The 20570-nt window shown below is 62.1% G+C and overlaps 1 protein-coding gene across 2 annotated transcripts; it reads left to right on the top strand.

Moving 5' to 3' along the window:
• The first annotated feature begins 2056 nt into the window (after positions 1 to 2056).
• On the top strand, positions 2057 to 20015 carry TMEM9 (transmembrane protein 9). Of its 2 annotated transcripts, none has more exons than XM_055318994.1 (6): positions 2057 to 2102; positions 2352 to 2452; positions 3488 to 3579; positions 8797 to 8905; positions 11241 to 11372; positions 19076 to 20015. In XM_055318994.1, the coding sequence occupies exons 2-6, from the start codon at positions 2387 to 2389 to the stop codon at positions 19223 to 19225; spliced, it is 549 nt and encodes a 182-aa protein (XP_055174969.1). In that variant the 5' UTR covers positions 2057 to 2102; positions 2352 to 2386; the 3' UTR covers positions 19226 to 20015. The 2 variants fall into 2 exon arrangements, with proteins under 2 accessions (XP_055174969.1, XP_055174968.1); XM_055318993.1 differs by having other exon boundaries at positions 2102 to 2183.
• Positions 20016 to 20570: the final 555 nt, after the last annotated feature.

The following is a 20570-nucleotide window of genomic DNA, read 5'->3' as shown; positions in this document are numbered from 1 at the left end:
AACGTGCTGAAAACAGGGTTGGAGGAAGACGGGATGGAAGCAGGAGCACAGAGGAAGGGAGCGTATTTCAGGGAGCAGGGTGCTGGCTGTGGCAGGATGCAGGCGGGGGGGGGGATGATAGCTGCCCCCGGGGGACACCTAGACAGACTAGATGTGGAGACAGCAGATGCGGAATCAAAGATAATTGGACACCAGAATCTGGGGCCTGAGAAAGGCAGGATGATGAAGGCCTGGCCTCCATCAGAGGAGCAAAACAGTGAATTTAGCATTGGGCGCTTTTCGTGTTGGGTGTCACAAGGGCATGCCTTGGAGGTGACAGGCTCGGCTCCATTGCTTTCATCGCCACCTCCACATAAGAGAGAAATTGGGAGTCAGAGGGTATTTTTCCAGTGTCTGAAGTGTCCTTTCTACCCCCATGTGGCGGCCTCCTGTCCCTGCCCCAGCCTACTCACCGAAGCAGACACTCTGACCCCCAGAATGACCTACCATCTCCATCTACAGATCCCTCGCCCTCCTTGGGCTAGTCACGTTCCCGGTGCTTTGCCAACATGGACTCATTACACCCTCATCACAACCCTGAGAGGTAGGTGATATTAGCCCCGTTTTATGGATACGGAAACCGAAGCTCCCCTAGAGGATAAGCCAAGCACCCGAATCCTCACACCTAGGAAGGGGGAAACCAGGATCGGTGCTGTAGTCGTTGAGCCATGACTTCGTCACACCATTGTGCCTCCTGCCTGCTGTCCAATGAGGTTTAACTCAATTCTCCCCAATTCCGTTTAGCAGACATTTCCCAAGCACCCACCAAGGGTAGGGTGGTCAGCCAGGGGGTGAGAATTAAGGAGGCATGAGACCTGGTAGGAGAAACAAATACAAAGGCCTCCCCACGGTGCCGGGAGGGGCTTGGTTCTGCCTGCCGCAGCCAGAGCGGGGCCATCCAGTGGGCGCTGTATCAAGCTGCTCCCAGGAACCCCAAAATTTCAAAGTTGAAAGGGACCTTAGTGGCCTACCAACTAATTTTACAGATAAGGAAACTGAGGCCCAGAAAGAGGAGGTGGCTTTTCCAGAGTAACATACCTGCTTAGTGGCAAAGCCAGGCCCAAAGCCCAGGTGTCCTCCCTGTGGCCCTGGTGCCCTGCACTCAGGTGGCTCCTGTTCCCTTCAGGGCTGGCAAGCTGTTCCCCTCTGCTCCTGGCAGCCGACTTCCCTCCATGCTCCCCAACCTTCCATTCCCCACGCCCCATCCTGGCCTTGCACACCCTCCGTGCTCCCCAACCTTCTGCTCCCCACGCCCCATCCTGGCCTTGCACACACACCCCCCCCCCGTGCTCCCCAACCTTCCGCTCCCCACGCCCCATCCTGGCCTTGCACACCCCCCCCGTGCTCCCCAACCTTCCGCTCCCCACGCCCCATCCTGGCCTTGCACACACACCCCCCCCCCCCCGTGCTCCCCAACCTTCCACTCCCCACGCCCCATCCTGGCCTTGCACACCTCGCCCCAGTCTGCAGGTCCAGAGCGCCCTGGGGCAGGGAGACCGGTTAAGCCAGGCCCAGCCCACCACCTCCCCGCCACCGCGGCCTCCCCCTCCTCCTCCGGGCGCTGGGTGGGGGGAGAGTGGAGGTGGAGCCCGGGGGAGTCCTGTGCTGCAGAGATGCGCATCCCTAACATTCCCAGACGGTGAGTGAGGACAAAGCCCTTTATCGGGATTCTAAGGGTTTTGCTGTTGGCTCCAGCTCATCGCGTCCAACGTGCTTTCTCTACAAAACACCAACAAGATGGATCCAACCGGGGCCCTGCGGCCCCCAGGTCTGCGAGACGAGGAGGGCCGGGGCGAGCCGCGGGCGCTTCACAGGCCCGCGCAAAGGAAGACGCTCCCCGCGTCTGTCGGGGCGGCCGACGCTCCCTTTTCTTGCCCGGTCGGGTTGGAGAAATGCGCCCCCGTCCCTTGCGCGGGAGCCCGGGCGCCGCGGGGGAGTGGGCCCCGCCCCTCGGGCTGAGAGGCGGCTCGGGCGGCCAATGGGGGCCGGGAGGGGGCGGGGCTTTCCGGGAGGGGGCGGGGCTCGCCGGGGCGGCGGCGGCGGCGGCGGCGCAGGGCTCGCAGGTGGGCAGCGCGCCCGGGGAGCGATGCGGGGGCATCTCGGGGGCGCGCGGGGGCGCAGGCCGGCCCGAGGCCCCTGGCGAGGTGGGGTCCTGCGCGCCCCGAGCGATCCCCGGGCCCGGGCGGCGGAGCGCGGCGGGGCGGCTGCGAGGGGCCGGGCCTGGTCCTAGGGACGCGGGGCCGCCGCAGGGGCGAGGGGAGGCGGGGGCCGGGGCGGGAGGCAGCCCCACTCCCTCCCTCTGTCTCCCGCAGGTGTCGGCCCGCCCGGCCCCCCAGGCCTGGTCAGCATGAAGCTCCTGTGTTTGGTGGCCGTGGTCGCCTGCCTGCTGTTGTCCCCAGCTCAAGCCAACAAGGTGAGGGGGGTGAGCCTGCAGCACCTGGGGCGCGACCCCCTGCCTGCGGACCGGGCCTGGCCGTCCTGTGTGGGCCCTGCTCGGGGCTGCAGGCCTCCCAGGGGTGGCGCGGGAGAGGGGTGGAGCCCTGAGCACGCCCCTGGATGGAGGCAGCCCAGGGAGTTTGCATTTGGAGGAGCCCCCCCCCCCGCCCCCTCCCCCTGCTCCTGGGTAAACAGGGACTCTACCTACTAAGGAGACTCAAGGAGCCTAGCGAGCGGACAGTGCTCCCCTTGCTCCCGTCCTGGGAAAGCCTCTTGCACAGCTGGAGGTTCCCCTTACCCAGAGTGACCAACCTCAGCGCCTGGGACTCCTGAGAAATTGCCATTCTTTAGCGGTGCATGACCCGGAGCTGGGCTTGGGTAGCTCTAAGGAATTTGGAACTCTGAAGGTCACCAAGGCCTTATGTAAGATTGAGTCTGAGGGTTTGCTTCCAGTCCCTCTGGGGAATTCCCGACTGGCATGAGATGGAAATAGTCGTGTTGTTGTTGTCTCTTACCCATTTCAGAGAGGAAGAACTTTTTTAAGGGGTCGCTTGGGGATTCCCGTGGAAATGATGCGTTTTGTTCTTGTTCACCCCTGCCCTCTGCCTTCCCCCAGTCCTAACCTAGTAGGAATTTGGAGATGGGATGGGGGCTCAACCATCAAGATTCCGGGGCCAAGGTGCACACAGCAGGTGTGGGGTCCAGAGTACAGCGGGCTGTCACTTTGCTGGCCACACACACCCCAGCTCCCAAGCACCCTGCTAGGGAATGGCAGCCCCACACGGTTTTCTGTCGGCCTCACTTCCCACCTGGGCAGTTTCTGTTTTGAGGGTCCTGTGATGGTAGCATCCTTTTCTGCAGAAGTCACTCCTTGCTGAACTTGGGGATAGGAAGGGTCGGTCAAGAGCATTCATGTATGGAACGGGGAATTCAAAGTTGGAAGTCCTGCCAGAACTGAACCCCAGGGCCCTGCCTACGTGCCTACCTGCCTACCCTGCGCTTTCTCTTCCAGAGCTCTGAAGATATCCGTTGCAAATGCATCTGTCCACCATACAGAAACATCAGTGGGCACATTTACAACCAGAATGTGTCACAGAAGGACTGGTAAGGCACTGTACAGGCTGGCTCATGGCTGCTACAACTAGCAGAAGTTACAAGCGTTTACTGGAGCTCTTAGATCCCTGGGGGATAGCTTGCTCACTCATTCCTCCTAGAGCCTACAAAGGACTGTCTCATCCGTGGTCACACAGCCGGTTGGGAATAAGACCCAGATGTCTTGATTTCTAGCTAAGGGGTTCTTGGTCAGAGAAGTGGATTTTGTTATTTTGCTTTGATTTGGGTGTTTATTAATAATGCAAAAGGGTAGCAGAGAGATTGGGAGAGGTAAGTGCTATGCCCACATACTATGGGACCCCTGGTGCGTGGAGAGCTTTTGCAGAGCTCCATAACGGGTGTGATTCGGTACCAGTCTCATTAACACCTTGGAAGGCAGGGGGAAGAGGTAGTGTTTCCTTTGTATAATTGCAGAGACTAAAACCCAAAGAGGAAATTTCAGTTATACTCCTGTAGTCCTGAATTCATTTCTGGATGCTTCCTTTTAAAAAAGAAAGAAAGAAAGACAGAAAGAAGCACGGATTCATTCAGAGAAAGGAGAAGGGAAGTTACAACATAGTGCCCTAGAAGGAGTGGCTTAAGGGAGGCTCAAAAAGGAGAGTCCTTGGGGACATCTGGTGGCTGACAAAGACCAGGAGCAGGGCTGGCATGCTCTGGGAGGTGGGGCACATGGGAGTGGGAGCCAGTTAGGTTCAATGCAGTTTTGTGGTCCAGAATTGGAACCAATAGAAACAGCTTTAAGGGGTAGCTTCAGGGGAACAGATTTAAGTGTGAGCCGAGGAAGTATTTCTAATCCAGATTGTTTTGGGGAGCTGAGAAGCCCCATCCTTGGAGGGATCAGAACACAGGTGGGGTGGTTGTTTGCCAAGGGCCCCTTAGAAGGGATTTGCCTCACAGGGAGGGGGTGTCCAGCTCAGGCATCTGCTTGGCAGTTGCATTAGCATCATCAAGTGGACTTTGAGAAAACACAGATTCCCAGCACCACCTGCCCCCAAGATCTGGGGGTTTTATTGTTTTCTTTCTTCCCAGCTTTACTGAGATCCACTAGGCATAGCACTCTATGTAAGTTTGATGATCTGATGCACATACGTACCGTGAAACGTCACCACGATAAGGTTAATGAATACCTCCGTCACCTTATATAATTACCGTGTGTGTGTGCGCGTGTGTGTGTGTTAAGAACATTGAAGATCTACTCTCTTCACAGTTTTCAAGTGTCTAATATAGCGTTAACTGTAGTCACCGTGCTGTACATACTCGATTTCTTCCCGTCCGGATTTGGATTCAGTAAATATCGGGGAGCAGGGGTGGGGCGGGAGTAACATTTTCTTAAAGTTCCTTAGGTGATTTCGATGCAGTTGATTCAGAGCAGCATTTGGGAGTTTTGAACTTCTCCGGTTCTAAGACTGAGTGATTTTCCGAGAGGCACGCGAGTGAGACGTGTAGACTTGGGATCCGGCCTGCGTGGCTGCAAATCCAGGTTGGCCCCTTGTTCATTGTGTGACAAATGACTTAATGTCCAGCATACCTCAGTGTTTCTCCTCCGTAAGCGGGGGGCCCTGTTTTGAGTATTAAATTAGTGTGCGTGTGAGTGTGCGCGTGCACGCGTGTGCGTAGATGATCATCGTAAGACTTACACCACAGCCCGGGAAAACTTGAGCTCCTCCCACGGCGTAGACTGTTTCCCTCTGGCTTCAGTCATCCTGATGGATTCACAAAGGTCCTGGGAGGGGCCCCTGTGACCGCCTGGTATCTTGTGGTTAAGCTCAAATAACATCAGGAGATAAACTGATAGACCATCCAAACCCCACAGCAGATAATAGGGCTACGTCCCACAGGCAACAGCAGATTTCAGTAGCCCTGTCCCTGCCCTGGGCTGAAAACCCAAGCAAGCTTGGACGCCCACAGAGAAAGGAGTCCTGTCTGGACCTCTCAGGCAGGCTATAGTTTATCTTCTCCTTAGAAGTCAGAATTAGGGGATTGCCTAATGAACAATCCTAAATTGAGAACCTCGAGACATTTCCGTTAAGGGCGGCAGGTGGGGAACTGAGGCTGGGCAGGATTCTTGGAGCAGAGGCTACATTGGTGACACCCCTCCCCCGCCACAGGGGTCTCCACAGGGGTTGGGTAGGGCAGTGGGACGAGGCTGGATCTGCTCAGCGTGAGGCTGGGCCGGCGGAGGTCAGTTGTGTCCCCAAGGCTGTGCCTTGTAGGGGAATATGTGCGGCCTTTGTGGTGCAGAGTGAAGCCGGATGTCTGAGCCCCAGGCCTCACACTCCACGGTCTAGTGCTGGGAGTTCATAACCACCTGCCTGTAGGAGGGCAGGAACCCTAACAACCGTGCTCCGTCGGTGGGTCAGCCCGGAGGACGTTACAGAGGCAGCCCCGGAGCGGGAAGGAACCACGTACGTTAGTTCGGCATCTTCCCAACTCCTAAAAATTGAACCTTTCTATAGACAGAATGTGTTCTGGAAGCACGACGTGCAAAATACAGTCAGAGACCCATCCCTCCGCCCCTCCCTCCACCCACCTTCTCGCACGGAGGTTCCTGGGGTACCCTAGGGAACACGGCCTGAAAGGCACTGATCGAGCTCAGCCTCCCTTTATAAATGAGGAGCCGAGATCCAGAGGGGATAAAGAAATGGCCTTTGATCACAGAGTGCGTAGGAGAGCGGAGAATTGAACCCAGCTCATCTTTCCCTGCAGCCCTCTCCCTTGACACCACTGGTTCCCAGAAAGGTACGTGAAATCCTTAGAGAGCAAGATCCTGTGTGGGGTTGCCCCGACTCTTAAGAGGCCAGAGGCAGCAGAAAGATTGCAGCCTTTCATTTAGCGTTCCCCTAACCAACCCTTCTACGGCCTATTCCCGTGAGTAACAGGATTCCAATTTGAAGAACCTGGGTTGGCCCCTCCCAGCGGCCCCTGACGCCCCACCTCGCTTGGCCTAGTGGGGAGTGCACACACCCGCTGCAGCATTGGAGTGACCCGGACCCCATGTGGCTCAGAAAGGGAAGCATCTGGTCCTCAGAGGCCTTGTAGGGACTTCCTGGAGAAGAGAAGGTCCCGGCGCCGCCGTGTGTGAACCCGGCCTTGTCCCTCGGCCCCTCCCAGAGGCGGCGGCGTGTGGGGTCTGGAAACGGCAGCGTAGTTACGGTGGGGAAGACCCACTCGCAAGCAAGGAGTGATGTGTTGAAGTTGTTCCCCCAGGTGAGACTGGAGTCCCCAGGGGTTTAGGTGAAATCATGTGTGCTATGTACTGGATTTTCTAAGGGCAACAGAGGCTTTTAGAGGACATCTCCTTTTCATTTCAACACCTGATCTTCACATCACACATCTTTGATGCCTCTGCCGGAAACCCAGCCTGAGTCTCGAAGGACCCTGGGATGGCTCAGACGGGCCTGGTTGTTCTCAGAGAGCTACGCTTGACTCTTGCGGGATTCCCGTCAGAGCTGGAGGGGCCTTAAAGGTCGTGTGGTACAACCCACGGATCCCAGAGGAGAGCCCAGGCCCAGGGCCCCAGACCTGGCTCTGCGTGCGGCGCGAGGCCTGGTTTGCCTCTGCGAACATGGAGTGCGTTTGACTTTCCCCGGTGGTCGTGAAAAGGTGCATCTCGAGGTCATCTGCTTACCGTGATCTGTGGACTGTACGGGTTGAGGGCCCCCTGAGGGAGGCTGGGCCCATCAGGAGGCCCAGGTAAGGAGCTGAGCGTAGTCACAGGTCTCGCCGAGCCTGAGTGTCAGGTGTAAGGACGAGGGTTGGGATTGGGTCCTGACCTCGTGGTGGTGGTGATGGCCACGTTGCCTTCCTGAGCTTGTTTCCCCCTCTTTAACTATGGGGCCTGGGATCTGTCGCTCTCCATACTTGGGAGCACTTTTAGGTAAAGGTAGGCCAGGTGGGCGTGTTAGGACAGTGTGGGGCTCCTGTGGGCCAGGTGGGCGTGTTGTTAGGACACTGTGGGGTTCCCGGGGGCCAGGTGGGCGTACCGTTAGGACATGTGGGCCTCCTGTGGCAGTCCCTTACTCAGGCAGCCGTGCTCTCCCAGCAGTGCACTGGGTGCTGGGAATATGGAGATGGCCTCTGTCCTCAAGAACCTTAGCATCCGCTCAGGGGAGACTGAAGGCATAAAGGTGGGATTACAGTGCGGGAGGTCAGTGCTGTGATAGAGATGAGCGTGGGGAGCTGGCTGCTGTGGGGACAGGTCAGAACTTTGGACTGGATCTCGAAGGACGTGTAGGATTGAGGGCATGGAGAGGGCAGGGGGCAAAGCCATGCTCCTGGCAGAAGGCGAGAGTTGTGTCAGGGAGGGGAGCGTGGCCCTTTCAGAGAAGAGTCCAGAAGATCAGCTGGAGGACGGGGAGTGGGTGTCGAGGGGCAGGGACGGAGCTGGACAGGTAGGCAGCCGTGGCGTGAGGTGCAGCCGTACGTACCCGCGGGGAGCAGCTTGGTTGTCCTCACCGTAGAGGCCTGCAGAGGGACTGACCAGCTGTAGGCTTTGGGGGGCCGGGGGGTGAGGTGACTGAGTTTCCCTCTGCTGACACCGCTTGGCTGCCCGGTGGGGAACCGGCACAGGCCCGGTGGGGAGGCTGGGTCCCCGGTCCGGGGCAGAGTGGTGAGACCTTCAGCTAGGACACGGCATGGAGCCAGTAGAGAAGCTGTGTCTTCGAAATTTTTAAGGAGGTAAAATCAGTGGCATTGGGTGGGTTCACAGGTGAGAGGAACAGGCTGTGTCGAGGTGATGGCCACGTTAGGACCTGGTCAGCGGCGGGGGTGGTAGGGGTGCTCCCTGCCGTGGGGGACCCAGACCCCGGGACCGGGGAGCTGGGGCAGACAGCGGAAGGGTGGACGAGGGGTGCGTGGCCCCCGTGGGCCGCTCCGTGGTGGGTAGTGGGTGGCCGGCTGGAGCCGTGCCGGGGGGTGGTCCTCACTAGGGATTCAGGCCCGAGACCCCAGGCTCGGCCCCACCAGCTCTGCCGTGGGAACCCTTGAGCAGGATGAGCCCGTGCGCTGGGGGGCGTAGCCTGACACAGGGAGGCCGCCGAGGGCAGACGTTTGGGCGCCCCTTGGAGAGCTGGCCGGGGTGGGCCCCGGACAGGTGCTGGGAAAGGGCTCTGCCCACCTGGCGCTTTACGGCGCCCCCGGCCCCAGGCGCACCCTCGCCTCTGCCCACCCCCACCCCCACGCCCACCGCCCCGTCTGTCTCTGTTGCAGCAACTGCCTGCACGTGGTGGAGCCCATGCCGGTGCCCGGCCACGACGTGGAGGCCTACTGCCTGCTGTGCGAGTGCAAGTACGAGGAGCGCAGCACCACCACCATCAAGGTAGCCCGGGCCTCGGGGGGCGGGGCGGGCCCACCCCACTCCTGGCTGCCCAGCACCCACAGTCTTTTGCTGTGTTCTGGAACATTCCAAGTGGCTGTGGGACTGGCCTCTGGGCCGGCCTAGTCACCCCAGCGTCCCACACCTCTTGGAGCCAGCTGTGTCCTCTCCATCTGTCCCGTGGCTCCCATTACACGGGGCTGGGAGGTGGCGCTGGGAACCTGGGACAGGGGCTTCACGTCACTTTCTTCCTCCTGTTCTTTCCAGTTTCCCCCTTCTTTCTTCCTTTTGTTCAGTTAGCCTCTCTGAGGTGCCTTTTCAGCTTTGGGCGCCGTGCAGGGTGCTGCCGATAGAGCAGTAAGCCCGCCCTCCCAGAAGAACCCATCTAACTGAGCCTCCACGGTGAGCTCAGACCCCTGAAACCCCCGCACCCCCCGCACCCCCCACCCCGAGAGCTGTGGGCCAGGGCTGGGTGTCTGTGCGGTGGGGCCTGGCAGGAGGGGCTTGGGCCCTGAACCCCGTTCTCGCAGGCCGTTTGGGCGAGTTCAGGAGAGAAGTGGTAGACGTGGTCACCGTCATAGCGAGCGGGGCAGGGGCCTGGTCCTTTCCTCTGCCACTAGCGGGCTCCGCAGGACCACGGCTCACTCCAGAGGCTCGGCCACCCAGAGCCTCCCCGGGTCTCCTAGTCCGGCTTCCAGCTCCTGGGCTAGGCCCCACGTACCGATTGCTCGCTCTTCCCGGCCAGGTTCTAAGCTTACTTCTGCTGGTCCCATGGAGAGTCTAGAAATAGCATCGAGAAAGGAACTGAGTTTAACGACACTGCCCGGTCCGTCAGGTTCTGCCTCTGAGGCTCAGGAGGGGAGGGGAAGCTCCCTGCTGCCGTCCTGCCCAGACCGGGGCCGGCCGCTCCTTCCCTGTCCTGTGGTCCTCCGCGGCCTCACCTTTCTGTCCCCCACTTGTCAGTCCTCGCCCCGTCAAGCTGTGCACACTCATCTGCTTTTATCCTCCCGCCTGAGCCAGCCCCTCCCGGAGCGTCTTTCTCCTGCTCTGAACGTGCTCCAGGGCTCCCCCGCTCTGGGGACCAGATGGCGGAGACTGGATGCTCAGCCAGGTGTCGCCTTCCCTACTTGGCAGAAAGGGACTTCCTAATCCTCAGATTTCCCTCCAGTCCTCCTCCCTGGGAGGCCCCCAGGCCCCAGCTTCAGCCTCCTAGAGACTCCGCCTCCAGTCCCCTTGCCCTTCCCGGGGTACGGCCAAGAGGTCTGACCATTCACCTGTTTAAAGAGGCTCGGACGCTGCTGCCCCAGTCAGGGAGGAAGTTGGTCCAGTGGAACTTGACCTTTGACTGAGCTGGGCTTTGACCCAAAAGTCCCAAGGTTTGCTTCTTTTATCCATAATCGCCGTCCCATTTGGGGTCAAGGTAGGGGATCAGAAGCCAGCGACGGCCAGGCGTCGTGGAAGTAGAGAGCACGTGAGCCGGAGTCAGTGAATCTGAGTTCAGGTTACGTCTCTACCATTTGCCAACCTTGGGACCTAGGCTGAGTGGTTCAGGCTCGTGGTTCTCCGTCAGGGGAGTACCGGCCACCCAGCGGGCCTTCAGACGCGAGTGAAGGTGCTCCTGAGGTCCAGGCACAGAGGCGTATGGGTGACGCCGTTACAGGGCCCGTGGCTGCTGAGTGTCTTGGGGGGTCCTGACTCGGATGCCCAGAGCTCCACTCTGGGGAGCCCTGAATTCGCCTCGCTGAATGTGTCTTTCCTGGAAAACAGAATTCACTCCAGCTTGTGAGCCTCTCCATGCGTGAGGGACTCGGGATGTTGTCATCCTGCCCCGTGCGGGTGACTGATGGGGGGCTGTGGCCTCCAGCCAGCAGCACACACCCTGCCAGCCTGTCCCCCCACCCACTGGTGCGCCCTCTCGGGACCGGACCTCCCCACCCATCCGTCCCGCCCTTGGCCGTGGGCAGTGCGCCCTCGTCGTGCCCCGGTCTCAGCCTCAGGCCTCACCAGCCGGTTCTTCCTTATTCCTCCCTTGTGTCCGATTGCTTTCCACCCTTTCTTAGAGCCAGGTGGGTCCCGTTTCCCCACTCCCCACCCCTGGGGGCACCTTGGGATGGCAGGATCCAGACATCTTCCTTCATTATCTGTTGTTTTTGTGCCTACTGTTCTTGGGGGATCCCCTCAGTTTAGGGCAAAGCTGCTAAATATGTGGAATAGGGCCTCGTCCCCGCTGTCTTTCCCTCCACGCCCGCAGCTCTCGAGAGAGCCCCTGCCCCTGAATGTGCATGGCCGTCCTGGCCCCGGGGTGTCAGTCACAGGGCAAGCTGGCTCTCTCCCCCAGGTCATCATTGTCATCTACCTGTCAGTGGTGGGGGCCCTCTTGCTCTACATGGCCTTCCTGATGCTGGTGGACCCTCTCATTCGAAAGCCGGACGCCTACACCGAGCAGCTGCGCAATGAAGAGGAGAATGAGGTAAGCAGGTTCCTGGGCGCCAGGGCCCTGCCCGAGCTCTGCCCCAAGCTCCGCCCACATGTGGGGGCCCAGGCAGGGTCCGTGTCCCCGTTCCCCCACGCGCCAGTTTGCTTTTCTCCTGTTCGGTGGCCCACATGCCCCCCGGACCCCAGAGCTTCCCTCAGCAGGGAGCTGCCCTCTGCACTTGCAGGTGAAGCAGGAGCTGGCTCTGCACTTTGCCTGTTGCCTGGCATCAGGCCGCCCCCGTGCATGCACCGGGGGCCCAGGTGTTCCCATTTGTGCCTCCCTGGGCTGAGGGGAGCCCACCGACCAGGGCCAGTCACATGCAAACACGCGTGGTGTCCTGGTGGCTTGGACACTGGTGTCGAGTTGGCGGCGGGCTTGCAGAGAGCAGGTTGGGACTCTAGACCTCTGTTGAGCGCCCGCTTGGTGCAGAGCACAACCCGGGCACCTTAAGGGAAAAGTCAGATTTTAAGAGCCTGCGGGGCCTGAGGTGCTTGAGGGACCTGGAGCGTTTCGGGGCTGGGGTAAGCACGTAGGAATGGCGGCAAACAGAGCCGGCCCATAGCTTTAGGCCGCACGGTTATTGGCCTCCAAAGTCAGACTAAGGAGTTTCCACTTCATTAGATGTGGAAGATGGGGAGCCACTGCCGCCGGGCAGCCCCCAGACCCCCCTGGTCAGGGCTGGTGGAGCTCGGGCCGGGCCCTGCATGCCCGGCAGCCACCGTCACCCTCCGCCATCTGTCCCCGTGCTGAGGGGTTTCGGGTGCCCTGCAGAGGATGCCCTGAGTGGGCCGGAGCTGGGTGGAGGAGAGACGGCAAGTGTGTGCAGCTGGCCAGGGTGGGCGGCCCCCCCGCCGGGTGCCCAGAGCTCCGCAATCCTGGGAGAGCACCGCCGCCGGGCCGGGGGTACCCGAGGGCAGGCCAGACCTCCCCGCCGTGCTTTACCCTGAGCCCAGGCTCCAGGAAGTTGTAGAAAGCACGGACCAGTCTGCTGCGGGAAGGAAACGGATGGAGCGCGTGAACCAGCACGTGTACCGAGGGGCTTTTAGGGTGGCGCATCTCAGCATGTCCCGGGCGAAGTTGAAGACACTGGGAGATGCTTAGCTTGGGAAAAAAAAAATAATAATAATAAGCCAAAACTCTAGGAGGTACGTGACAGCAGCCTTCGGGTGTTTCGTCTCCCCGCCGGTGAGGCCAGGGGCAAAGGACCCACAGCGGGGAGTTAAGAGGGAGATTTAACACGTGGGAAGGATGTCATCCACCGGACGACACGGGAGAACGGCTTCCGAGGGAGCCAGTGTGCTTGGGTCGCCAGAAATGGCCAGACATCGGCTCAGCTGCCCCCCGGCGGTCAGCACTGAGCATGTGGACCCCGGGCGGCAGGTGGGAACGGCCAGGCCCCCCACCAACAGGGTCCGGGCTCCCATCTCAGCGCGCAGCCTTCGGGCGTCGTGAGTCTGGGCCGGCGTAAGTGAGACGACGAGGCTGGGGAAGGAGGGGGGCCTGACCATCCACGGCCCCGCTGCTTCTCCTGGGTTTGTGCCGGGCCCTCCCCAGCCTGCCCCCAGGCTCCTGCTGACACGAGTTTGGCCAAAGGGGGAGCAGAGAGGATGAGCCTCGCCCCTTGGAGCTGGGGCCCGAGAGGTGGTGGCGCTGGCAGTTGGGTGGTCTGTGTTCAAGAGGAAACCTCGCGTGCCTACCTGGTTATTAATGTGCAGTAATAGCAGCTCTGATGGGGAGGAGCATCACTAATAAACACTCGGTGATTAGGGGTAATGTGGTAATTGCAGTCCTGGCTGGGGGAGTAATTGAGAGATGCAGCCCCGTGATTACACAGCCCGCGCGGCGACTCCTCTGGAATGCGTGGCTCTCGGGCATGGCCTTGCTGTGTCTCCTGCCGTCCTGGATGTGGTGCCAGAGGGGAGGGTGGCCTCCGTCCCTGGGGCTGGGCCCGGGCCCCTCTCGCCCAGGTGACCTGGGTGCTTCCCACTCTGAGGCTTACGTCCCAGCTGCCTCTGCTCCTGTGGGGGGCTTTATGGGGGTGGGGGCGGGGGTTTGATTTGGTCATCAGTGCCTGAGAGCAGGTCCCGAACCCAAGGGTGGACAGTCCCTGGATGCAGATTTTGGCCGAGTAGGAAGGAGGGCTGTCCTACGGGGAGGTGCCTTCTGGCCGTGTGTCGTGGGGGTCTGCGGGGGCAGTGGGGTGTCCTAGGCGGCTCCCCCGCTGAAGCTGGCAAGCCCGCCTGTGCTGCACACCATAGGGGAGATTTCCTGCCAGGAGACAGAGGTGGGGTGGATGACACCCCCTCACCTCCTACCCCGACGTTCTAGAAGGTACTACGAGGTGTTCCGTCTCTGATGCCCTGACCAGAGGCACCGGGGGAGTGGGGGCGCAGAGTGCGGCCTCTGGGTACAGGAGGGTGGCTAAGGGAGCACCTTAGGGCAGCTGTGAGCGGGGTCTGCACACACCGCCCCTGAGTCCCAGCGCGTGGCCTGGCGCCCCACCCCCTCACCTCCTGATTCTCTGTGCTGTCCCCAACTTGGGTGTTGTAGGTCCTCCCCCCCGGGGGGTCAGCAGCTCCGTTTTTCTCCCATGAACATGGCTTCTCTTCTTCCCACTGGCCTCCCAAATCCCGCAGGTGGCACCGTGTAGACTTCAGACCTCCTGACTGCCTTCGGGGCTTGAAGCCCCAAGACGGAGCCCAAACCAAGTGAATGAGCCGCGGCCATAAAGGCCAGACGAGGTTTTAGGAGATGGGCAGTGGGGGGAAAGCTAGGTGCTCTGGGAAGCTCTTTGTTAGACAGGGGCTGGGGACTTTGCCTCCTGTTAGTCTGGGAAGGAAGGCTTCCTGGCAGAGGCGGTCTTCGGAGGATGCATAGGAGACTGAAGATCTCGTCTCTCCAGATACCCGGTGCCCCGAGTCTTGGACGGCGAGGGGTGCCCGGCTGACCCCCCTCGCTTAGTGCACGTGGGGACACGGGGGTGGGGCTGGGAGAGCAGGTCCCTCGGCCACCTGGCCTCTGGGTTCATGAGTGTCTACGGAGCATTTCCCTTAAGAAGGAAACAAGCAGGATGGGGTCTCCGCTGGGTGAGGGATTTGGCCTTCCCTCCCAAAGGAAGAAAGGACGGGCAGGACCTCTCAGGTCCCTTAAGTGTCAGCCTAGGCCCCTGCAGCTCCGTGACCTTGAGGAGGAGGCTCCAGGGCCCCCGCCCCACGCCTGGGATCCAGTCAGAGAGGCGATCTGGGGATTGGCTCACTTCTCAGGTTTGGGGGCGCTCGGCTCCATTCCCCCAATTCCTGTAGCCAGGAGCTCTCCTGCCCTGGGGCGAGAGGTCTGGAAGAGGAAGGGAGGCCTCCCCCACAGCCCCGGCCCCAGCGCCCCAGGAGGGAGATGAAAGCCTGTCGTGTTCCCTTTGAAAGTGCTGGCAGGCCTCGGTGGGCCCTGATTGCCCAGGCTGCCTCCCCTGGGATTCCGGCGGCATTAGGCCTAATCCCCGGGCTCAGACGCCCTTTGAAAGGAGGAAGCAAGCATGTTTGCTGGGACAGAAACAGCAAACAGAGCTTGTTAGATGTACGGGTTTGGCCCCCTTTGAAGAGAGAGAAGGAAGGGTTTCCGTGAGGCTGCGTGTCTCTGCTCCTCGCAGCGTGGCCCCGAGCTCTGAGGGTCCTCAGAAGCCTCCCCCACGGGGGTGGGTACAGTCCGAGGCCCCAGTGCGAGAGGGACGCTAGGGGAACCCACCCCAGATGGCCGGGGCACGGCGGGACACGGGGACGGGAAGGCCCAGGGCCCCGCGGTGGTCAGGCCGCGCTTGGGCTGACCCTTCGCCCCAGGAGGCTGCCGGAGAACCTTGCAGAGGACGTGCTGATGGGGACGGTTCCCTGGGGACGGACAGACGACTGCGGTTCCGTGGCCGTTTGTCGAGCATCCAGCACTGTCGTTGGGAGCTGGGCTTTGGAGGCAGAGCTCGGGGCTGGGGTCCGGTGTGCCGTCCAGTAGCCGTGGCGCACGACCTCCCGGCGCATCCTCCGTCGGGAACGGCTGTTACTCGTTCTGGCCTCAGTGTCGTCGTGATGACGCGTGTGCCCGCTTGACGAGGGTTTGCCCGTCCTGAAGCACGAGCGGTGTCTGCAGGCTCTGAGCACGTCAGCAGCTTGATGATTGCTGGAGGGAAGGCCTGGGGCAGCAGGAGCAGAGGCCTGGCCGTGAGGGCCCCACGTGGGCCTGGGTGGCTGCAGGGCCGGGGCCGCGGGCGGGGTTTCTGCGTGGGGGGCATGGCGTTGGGGGCCCCAGCGAGGTGGCTGGCAGCGTCGGGGAGGCACAGAGAGCTCTGCAGCAGAGAAGCAGTGGGGTGGGCTCCAGCGGGATGGATTGGGGTTACACTTGGAAAACTGAGGGAGGCCATGGAGCCCCCTTTGTGAGGGGCTTGGCACCTGGGCTGTTCGCAGCCGTGTGACCAGTCGGAGACAGCGCCGCCTGCCCTGCCCCCGCTCCCAGGACTGGGGAAAGGGTGGAGGGCCCGCCGCGGGGGTGGGCATTCCTGTCCTTGGTCCCCTTGTCATCAGAGGGGCTTCGGCCCCACCCAGGGCTGTCTCTGAACCAGAGCCTGTGCATCTGGGCCACCTTGACGGTGGTGTCCGCTCTGGCCCGTGCGCACCAGCTTTTGGGGCCTCCCAGGCCAGACAAGAGGAGGGCCTGGCTCGAAGTCCCCGATTCCCGGGGCCTCTGCCGGCGCGTGGTGCTCAGTCTGGCCCCGTGGAGAGATACCAGCTCGCTTCTTTGAGCAGCCAGCCGCCGCAGGAGCACCCAGCAGAGTGCTGGGACCGGAGAGACGCCGGCACCCCGCGCTCAGCCGCCACATGGCTCGTCTCGCGTGGCCTCGGTTTCCTTGTCTGCAGCGGAAGTGACGTTACCCCGTAAGCCCAAGCCTGCGGATGACCCATGTAAAGCCCTCAGCAGAAGCAGAGCCCCCGGCACACAGTGACATCGTCATGCCGGCCTGGTCCCACGGGGCACCCCCCCCCGGAGCCCCCACCGGGACCCAGGTGCCTCCCCGCTCCTGGCTGCCGCCCTGCGTCCCTGCCGTCCCCGGAGACCCCGCCTCAGAGGGAAGGGGCAGGAACCGTGTGATTTCTCCCGCGCCTCCAGCTGCCGTCCCGCGGCGGAGCAGGCTAGGATGAGGCCCCACTCCGGGCCGCCTCTAGAACACACGTGGAAGCTTTAATACCTTTTAATCGGACTATTAGCAGTGGAAACACGGAGCCTCTCAGCAGCAGCTTTCCCCCACTTAGGAGCTGCTTGTTAAGACTTTACATGAAGGGGAAACAAATGATATGTGGTCCTGCGGTGAACTTCGGCGTGTTCCGTAATGCTCTGCTCTTGGCTTCCTCTGCCTTCCCCTCCTCAAGGTGCTCCCTGGAGCTGCCGAGCCGTCGGGAGACGCAGGGCTGAGGCTGGTGTGTCCCTCCAGGCCTGCCCCCGGGGCTCAGCCTGGCACTGGGGACCAGATGAGAGGCGGGGGGAGGACAAGGCCCTTCGGCCCCGAAGCCAGGACAGCGCCGGGCCCCGGTGGGTCTTCAGTGCCCGCCGCGCCTACACGGCCGCCCGCCCCGGGGCCTGTCCTTGGCCCCCTGTAGCGCCCAGCTGGCGCAGCCGAGCCAGGAAGGAGCGGAATCGACCGCGGTCGCTTCTCCGAGGCAGCTCCCGGCGGCAGCAGGCTGCCAGCTGTCTCCCCCTTTCTCCCGCCTGGTGGACCCCAGAGCTGGCCCCTGACGCGACGAATTGCTGCTGCGAGTCGAGCGCTTGCCGTCGGCCCGGCGCTGCGGAAGGCTCCGCTCGGGTGTCTCGCTGAGAGGCCGCTCTTGCGGTCCCCGTCCTGCGGCAGGGACGTCGGCTCAGAGGAGCTAGCTTTGCCCAGGGTCGCTTCCAGGAGGCGTCGGAGCCAAGGTGCGGAGCAGGTGCGTTTGACGCCAGGGCGCTCTGAACCACGGAGCTGAGCCACCAGGGAAGGAGGAGCCGGGGACGTTTCTCGAGCTCCTCGTCCGTGAAGGCCAGCGTGCGAGGAGCTTCACACGGGGCGCTTTGCTTCACCTCAACACTCCCATCTCCTGAATCCCGAACCATGTTTTTCAAAGCGTGGGTCACCAGCCGTCAAGTCGTGAAATCAGTGTAGTGAGTCACGACCGGCGTCGCAGAGCAGGGGACATCAGCGGCCTCAGGCCAAGTGTCTTACACGACGGTTCTTTTATGTGTGTGTGCAGGTGTCTGTGCACACGCACTGGGGTCATCGGGTACTTGCAATTCCTGCCGACAGGACAGTCAAAACCATCTAAGACCGGCTTTATTCAGCTCACGTTTGCAGAAATAGCCACTTGTCCGGGGACCTAAAGCCGCTCGGTGGCTGAGGCGCTGCCTCTGTCCCAGCTCCCAGCTGGGCTCCGAGCCAGATCTCCTGGGGGCCCAAGCCCCGAACCCAGGAGTCCTGACCTTGGGCTCGGTGCGCTCCCTGCCTGACACTGCCTGCACCCGCGTCCCCGGTGTCGCCGCCGCCATCCCCAGCTGGGCGGACCGGGAGGCCGTCCTGGGGGGTCCAGGCCCAGGGCTCCCCGGGAGGCAGTGGCCCTCATGAGACAGCGACTCAGAGCTCGCTGCAGCCCTGCGCTACCCCCCAGCCTCACCCCTAGCCGGCCACCTCTCTGTACCTGCCAGCTCGCTCTCCCCTACTCTCACCTAACCGCCCCTCCCGGCTCCCCAGCCTGGCAGCTGCAGGGCGACAGAAGCCGTGCCAGCGCGGGGCATTAGAAGCAAAGTTGCATTTACTGGGCGGCTCTGGGCTTAGAGAGGTGCGCTAATCCCTTAAGAGATGTGTGGCAGGAGATGAGAGGCAGGGAGAGCGAGGGAGGAAATCCCCACGGGGGTGTGGGCCTGGCCCTCGGCTCTAATTCCCCCCAAAGATCAGGTTGGGGTCCCTCAGGAAATGCACGGGCTCCGGAGCTTCAGAGGCAGAGAGGTGGTAATTAGGGGAGCTGCTGCCTCCGACAACAGAAGCGGTTCCGCGGGCGGAGGGGAAGGGGCTCCGTGGGGCACACGGAGAATTGCTGAGCTACCCTGGCCTGTCCGCGGGCGGTGGGCCAGGCAGGCTCCAGGCCGGGAGTGCCGGGAGTGGACCCCGAGGTTCCATCCCTGCCTGACTCCCTTCGGGCAGAAGTGAGGGACATCCGTTCCTTCCCGGGGACGGTGGGCCCATGTTCCCCGCGGGCACACACGTGCCGCCTGCTCAGGGCAGCCAGGCCCTCGCTCTGGGCCTTCCTGCTGTCCCTGGGCAGTGGCAGGCAGGGTGGAGGCGTTCCGGGGTGCCCTGGGGCGCACAGATGCCTTCCCTGAAGCCACGGACGGCGCCAGGGCCTCTGCGCTGACCCAGTGAGGTCCTGAGGCCGCAACTCAGTATTTGTCCTGAGGGTCGGAAATAGGCCAGCGGGGTGCGGCCTCGTGGTCACTGGGGCCCCAGATGGCACCCCTCCCGCAGCCCCGACCCCAGGCCCCACCCTACACGGTCTCCGGACGCTGAGCGGCGCCCCCAGCCTCCACGTGGGGGAGCTCAGCCTTGGGGTTTGCCCCAGGGCATCCTTTCTGTGTGGGGTTTCGGGGCCCCGCCCTGGCCCGCGGTGCTGACTCTTCTCCCCCTTGTCTCCCCCCTACAGGATGCTCGCTCTATGGCAGCCGCCGCCTCCCTTGGGGGCCCTCGAGCAAACACCGTCCTGGAGCGGGTGGAGGGCGCTCAGCAGCGGTGGAAGCTGCAGGTGCAGGAGCAGCGGAAGACGGTCTTCGATCGGCACAAGATGCTCAGCTAGACGGGCCGGCGAGCTTGGGCTCAAGGACCAGGGCGCACGGCTTCCAGCTCCTGGGGCTGCCCCCCCCAGTACCGCCCCCTGCCAGGACTTCTCTTGAGAAGCCCGAGGCCTTCTTCCCTCTCCCTCTCCTTAGCTGGTTGAATCCGGGAAGAGTGGTGGGGTCCCTGCTCAAGGCTTTGGGCTCGAGGGGAGGGGGCGGCGACCCTGCGGGTGGCCTCGGGGTTGAGGCGGTCTGCGCCTCCTTCCTTCACCCTTCCCGCCTTCCGGCTCCAGATCTCGGGAGCGCTCTTCCCCTTGCCAGGTGCAGCTGGGTCACCAGGAGCTCGGCGCGCGGGAGGAAGGCGGTCAGCATGTGCTCCTCTTCTGCGTGGCTCTTACGGCCGCCTTCCCCCCAGCGCAGCCTGGTTCCGGCCCCCAGGGTAGCTCTGATGGGACAGCTGATGCCACCGAGCTGTTCCCTGTGGTCCCGGCGCTTGGCTCCCCGCCCCCTCCCCCACACTCTCCCACCAGCACGGGGCAGTGCCGCGCCCCTCGCTTGCTGCGGCACCTGGCCCCTCACTCCCGCCCCGGGAGGCCAGGCCGTCCCCGCCTCCCCTTGTCTGCCGCTGCTGAGCCGACACTTGGTGGGACCACGCGACTGAGAGGCTGAGCGGTGGCTCTGAGTTCCATGGCTCCTGTCCTGGGATTGCCACTCACCTGATTTCACTGCACCAGTGCATGGAGAGAAACGTTTGTCCTCCTGTTGTCTGTAAACCAAGGAAGCCATCATTAAACTGTCTTATTTCTCCCACTTTCTAGACTTCAAGAGATCTAGAGAACTTAGTGTTTCACTGCATCCCAGGAGGGGACCGAGAGCAACCCTAATAGGTCCGGCTGAACACCAGGGCCCAGACCGACCGGGTGGCTGTGGTAGGGCCCGGGGGGGGGCGGGTCTGGGGAGAGGGACGGGCTCCTCACAAGCTCTGTCCACCGGCCCCCGGGAATGACCCTGAGATGTTGTGCTTCATCTTTGTGGGAGACTGAACGGTGCCCAGTGTCAGCATCTTCACAGATAAAGTAAAAAGTGCTCACTGCAAAACCCGAAAGTTTTCCCTAACGAAAACCCGCAGCTACTCAGGGCTGGGGCAGCAGGGAGACGCAGGTGTGTGCGCCGTCACGGGCCATGCCCTCCACCCTGTCCCAGCACACGCCCAGAGGGACCAGCTGGAGCGAATTGAAGTTGCTGCCCCCTGGGGTTGTGCCAGCAAACGGGTGTTAAGCAGCCTGTGTGGAGCCCCTGCTGGGTTGTCGGTGAGAGGTGGGGGCCGGGAGGACAACGGGAGGAGGTGGGCATTTCCGTTGCCCC

The sequence above is a fragment of the Nyctereutes procyonoides genome, unplaced genomic scaffold (assembly GCF_905146905.1).
Source record: "Nyctereutes procyonoides isolate TBG_1078 unplaced genomic scaffold, NYPRO_anot_genome, whole genome shotgun sequence".
Taxonomy (NCBI): Eukaryota; Metazoa; Chordata; class Mammalia; order Carnivora; family Canidae; genus Nyctereutes; species Nyctereutes procyonoides.
This window is presented reverse-complemented; position numbering and strand designations above follow the sequence as displayed.

What these genes read in the sequence shown, in the direction of transcription:
- TMEM9 (XM_055318993.1), top strand. Translation starts at nt 2,126, where the DNA reads ATGCGGGGGCATCTCGGGGGCGCGCGGGGGCGCAGGCCGGCCCGAGGC. An exon ending in GGCCCGAGGCCCCTGGCGAG is followed by an intron (nt 2,184 to 2,351) that starts GTGGGGTCCTGC and finishes TGTCTCCCGCAG; the next exon opens with GTGTCGGCCCGCCCGGCCCC. An exon ending in CCCCAGCTCAAGCCAACAAG is followed by an intron (nt 2,453 to 3,487) that starts GTGAGGGGGGTG and finishes TTTCTCTTCCAG; the next exon opens with AGCTCTGAAGATATCCGTTG.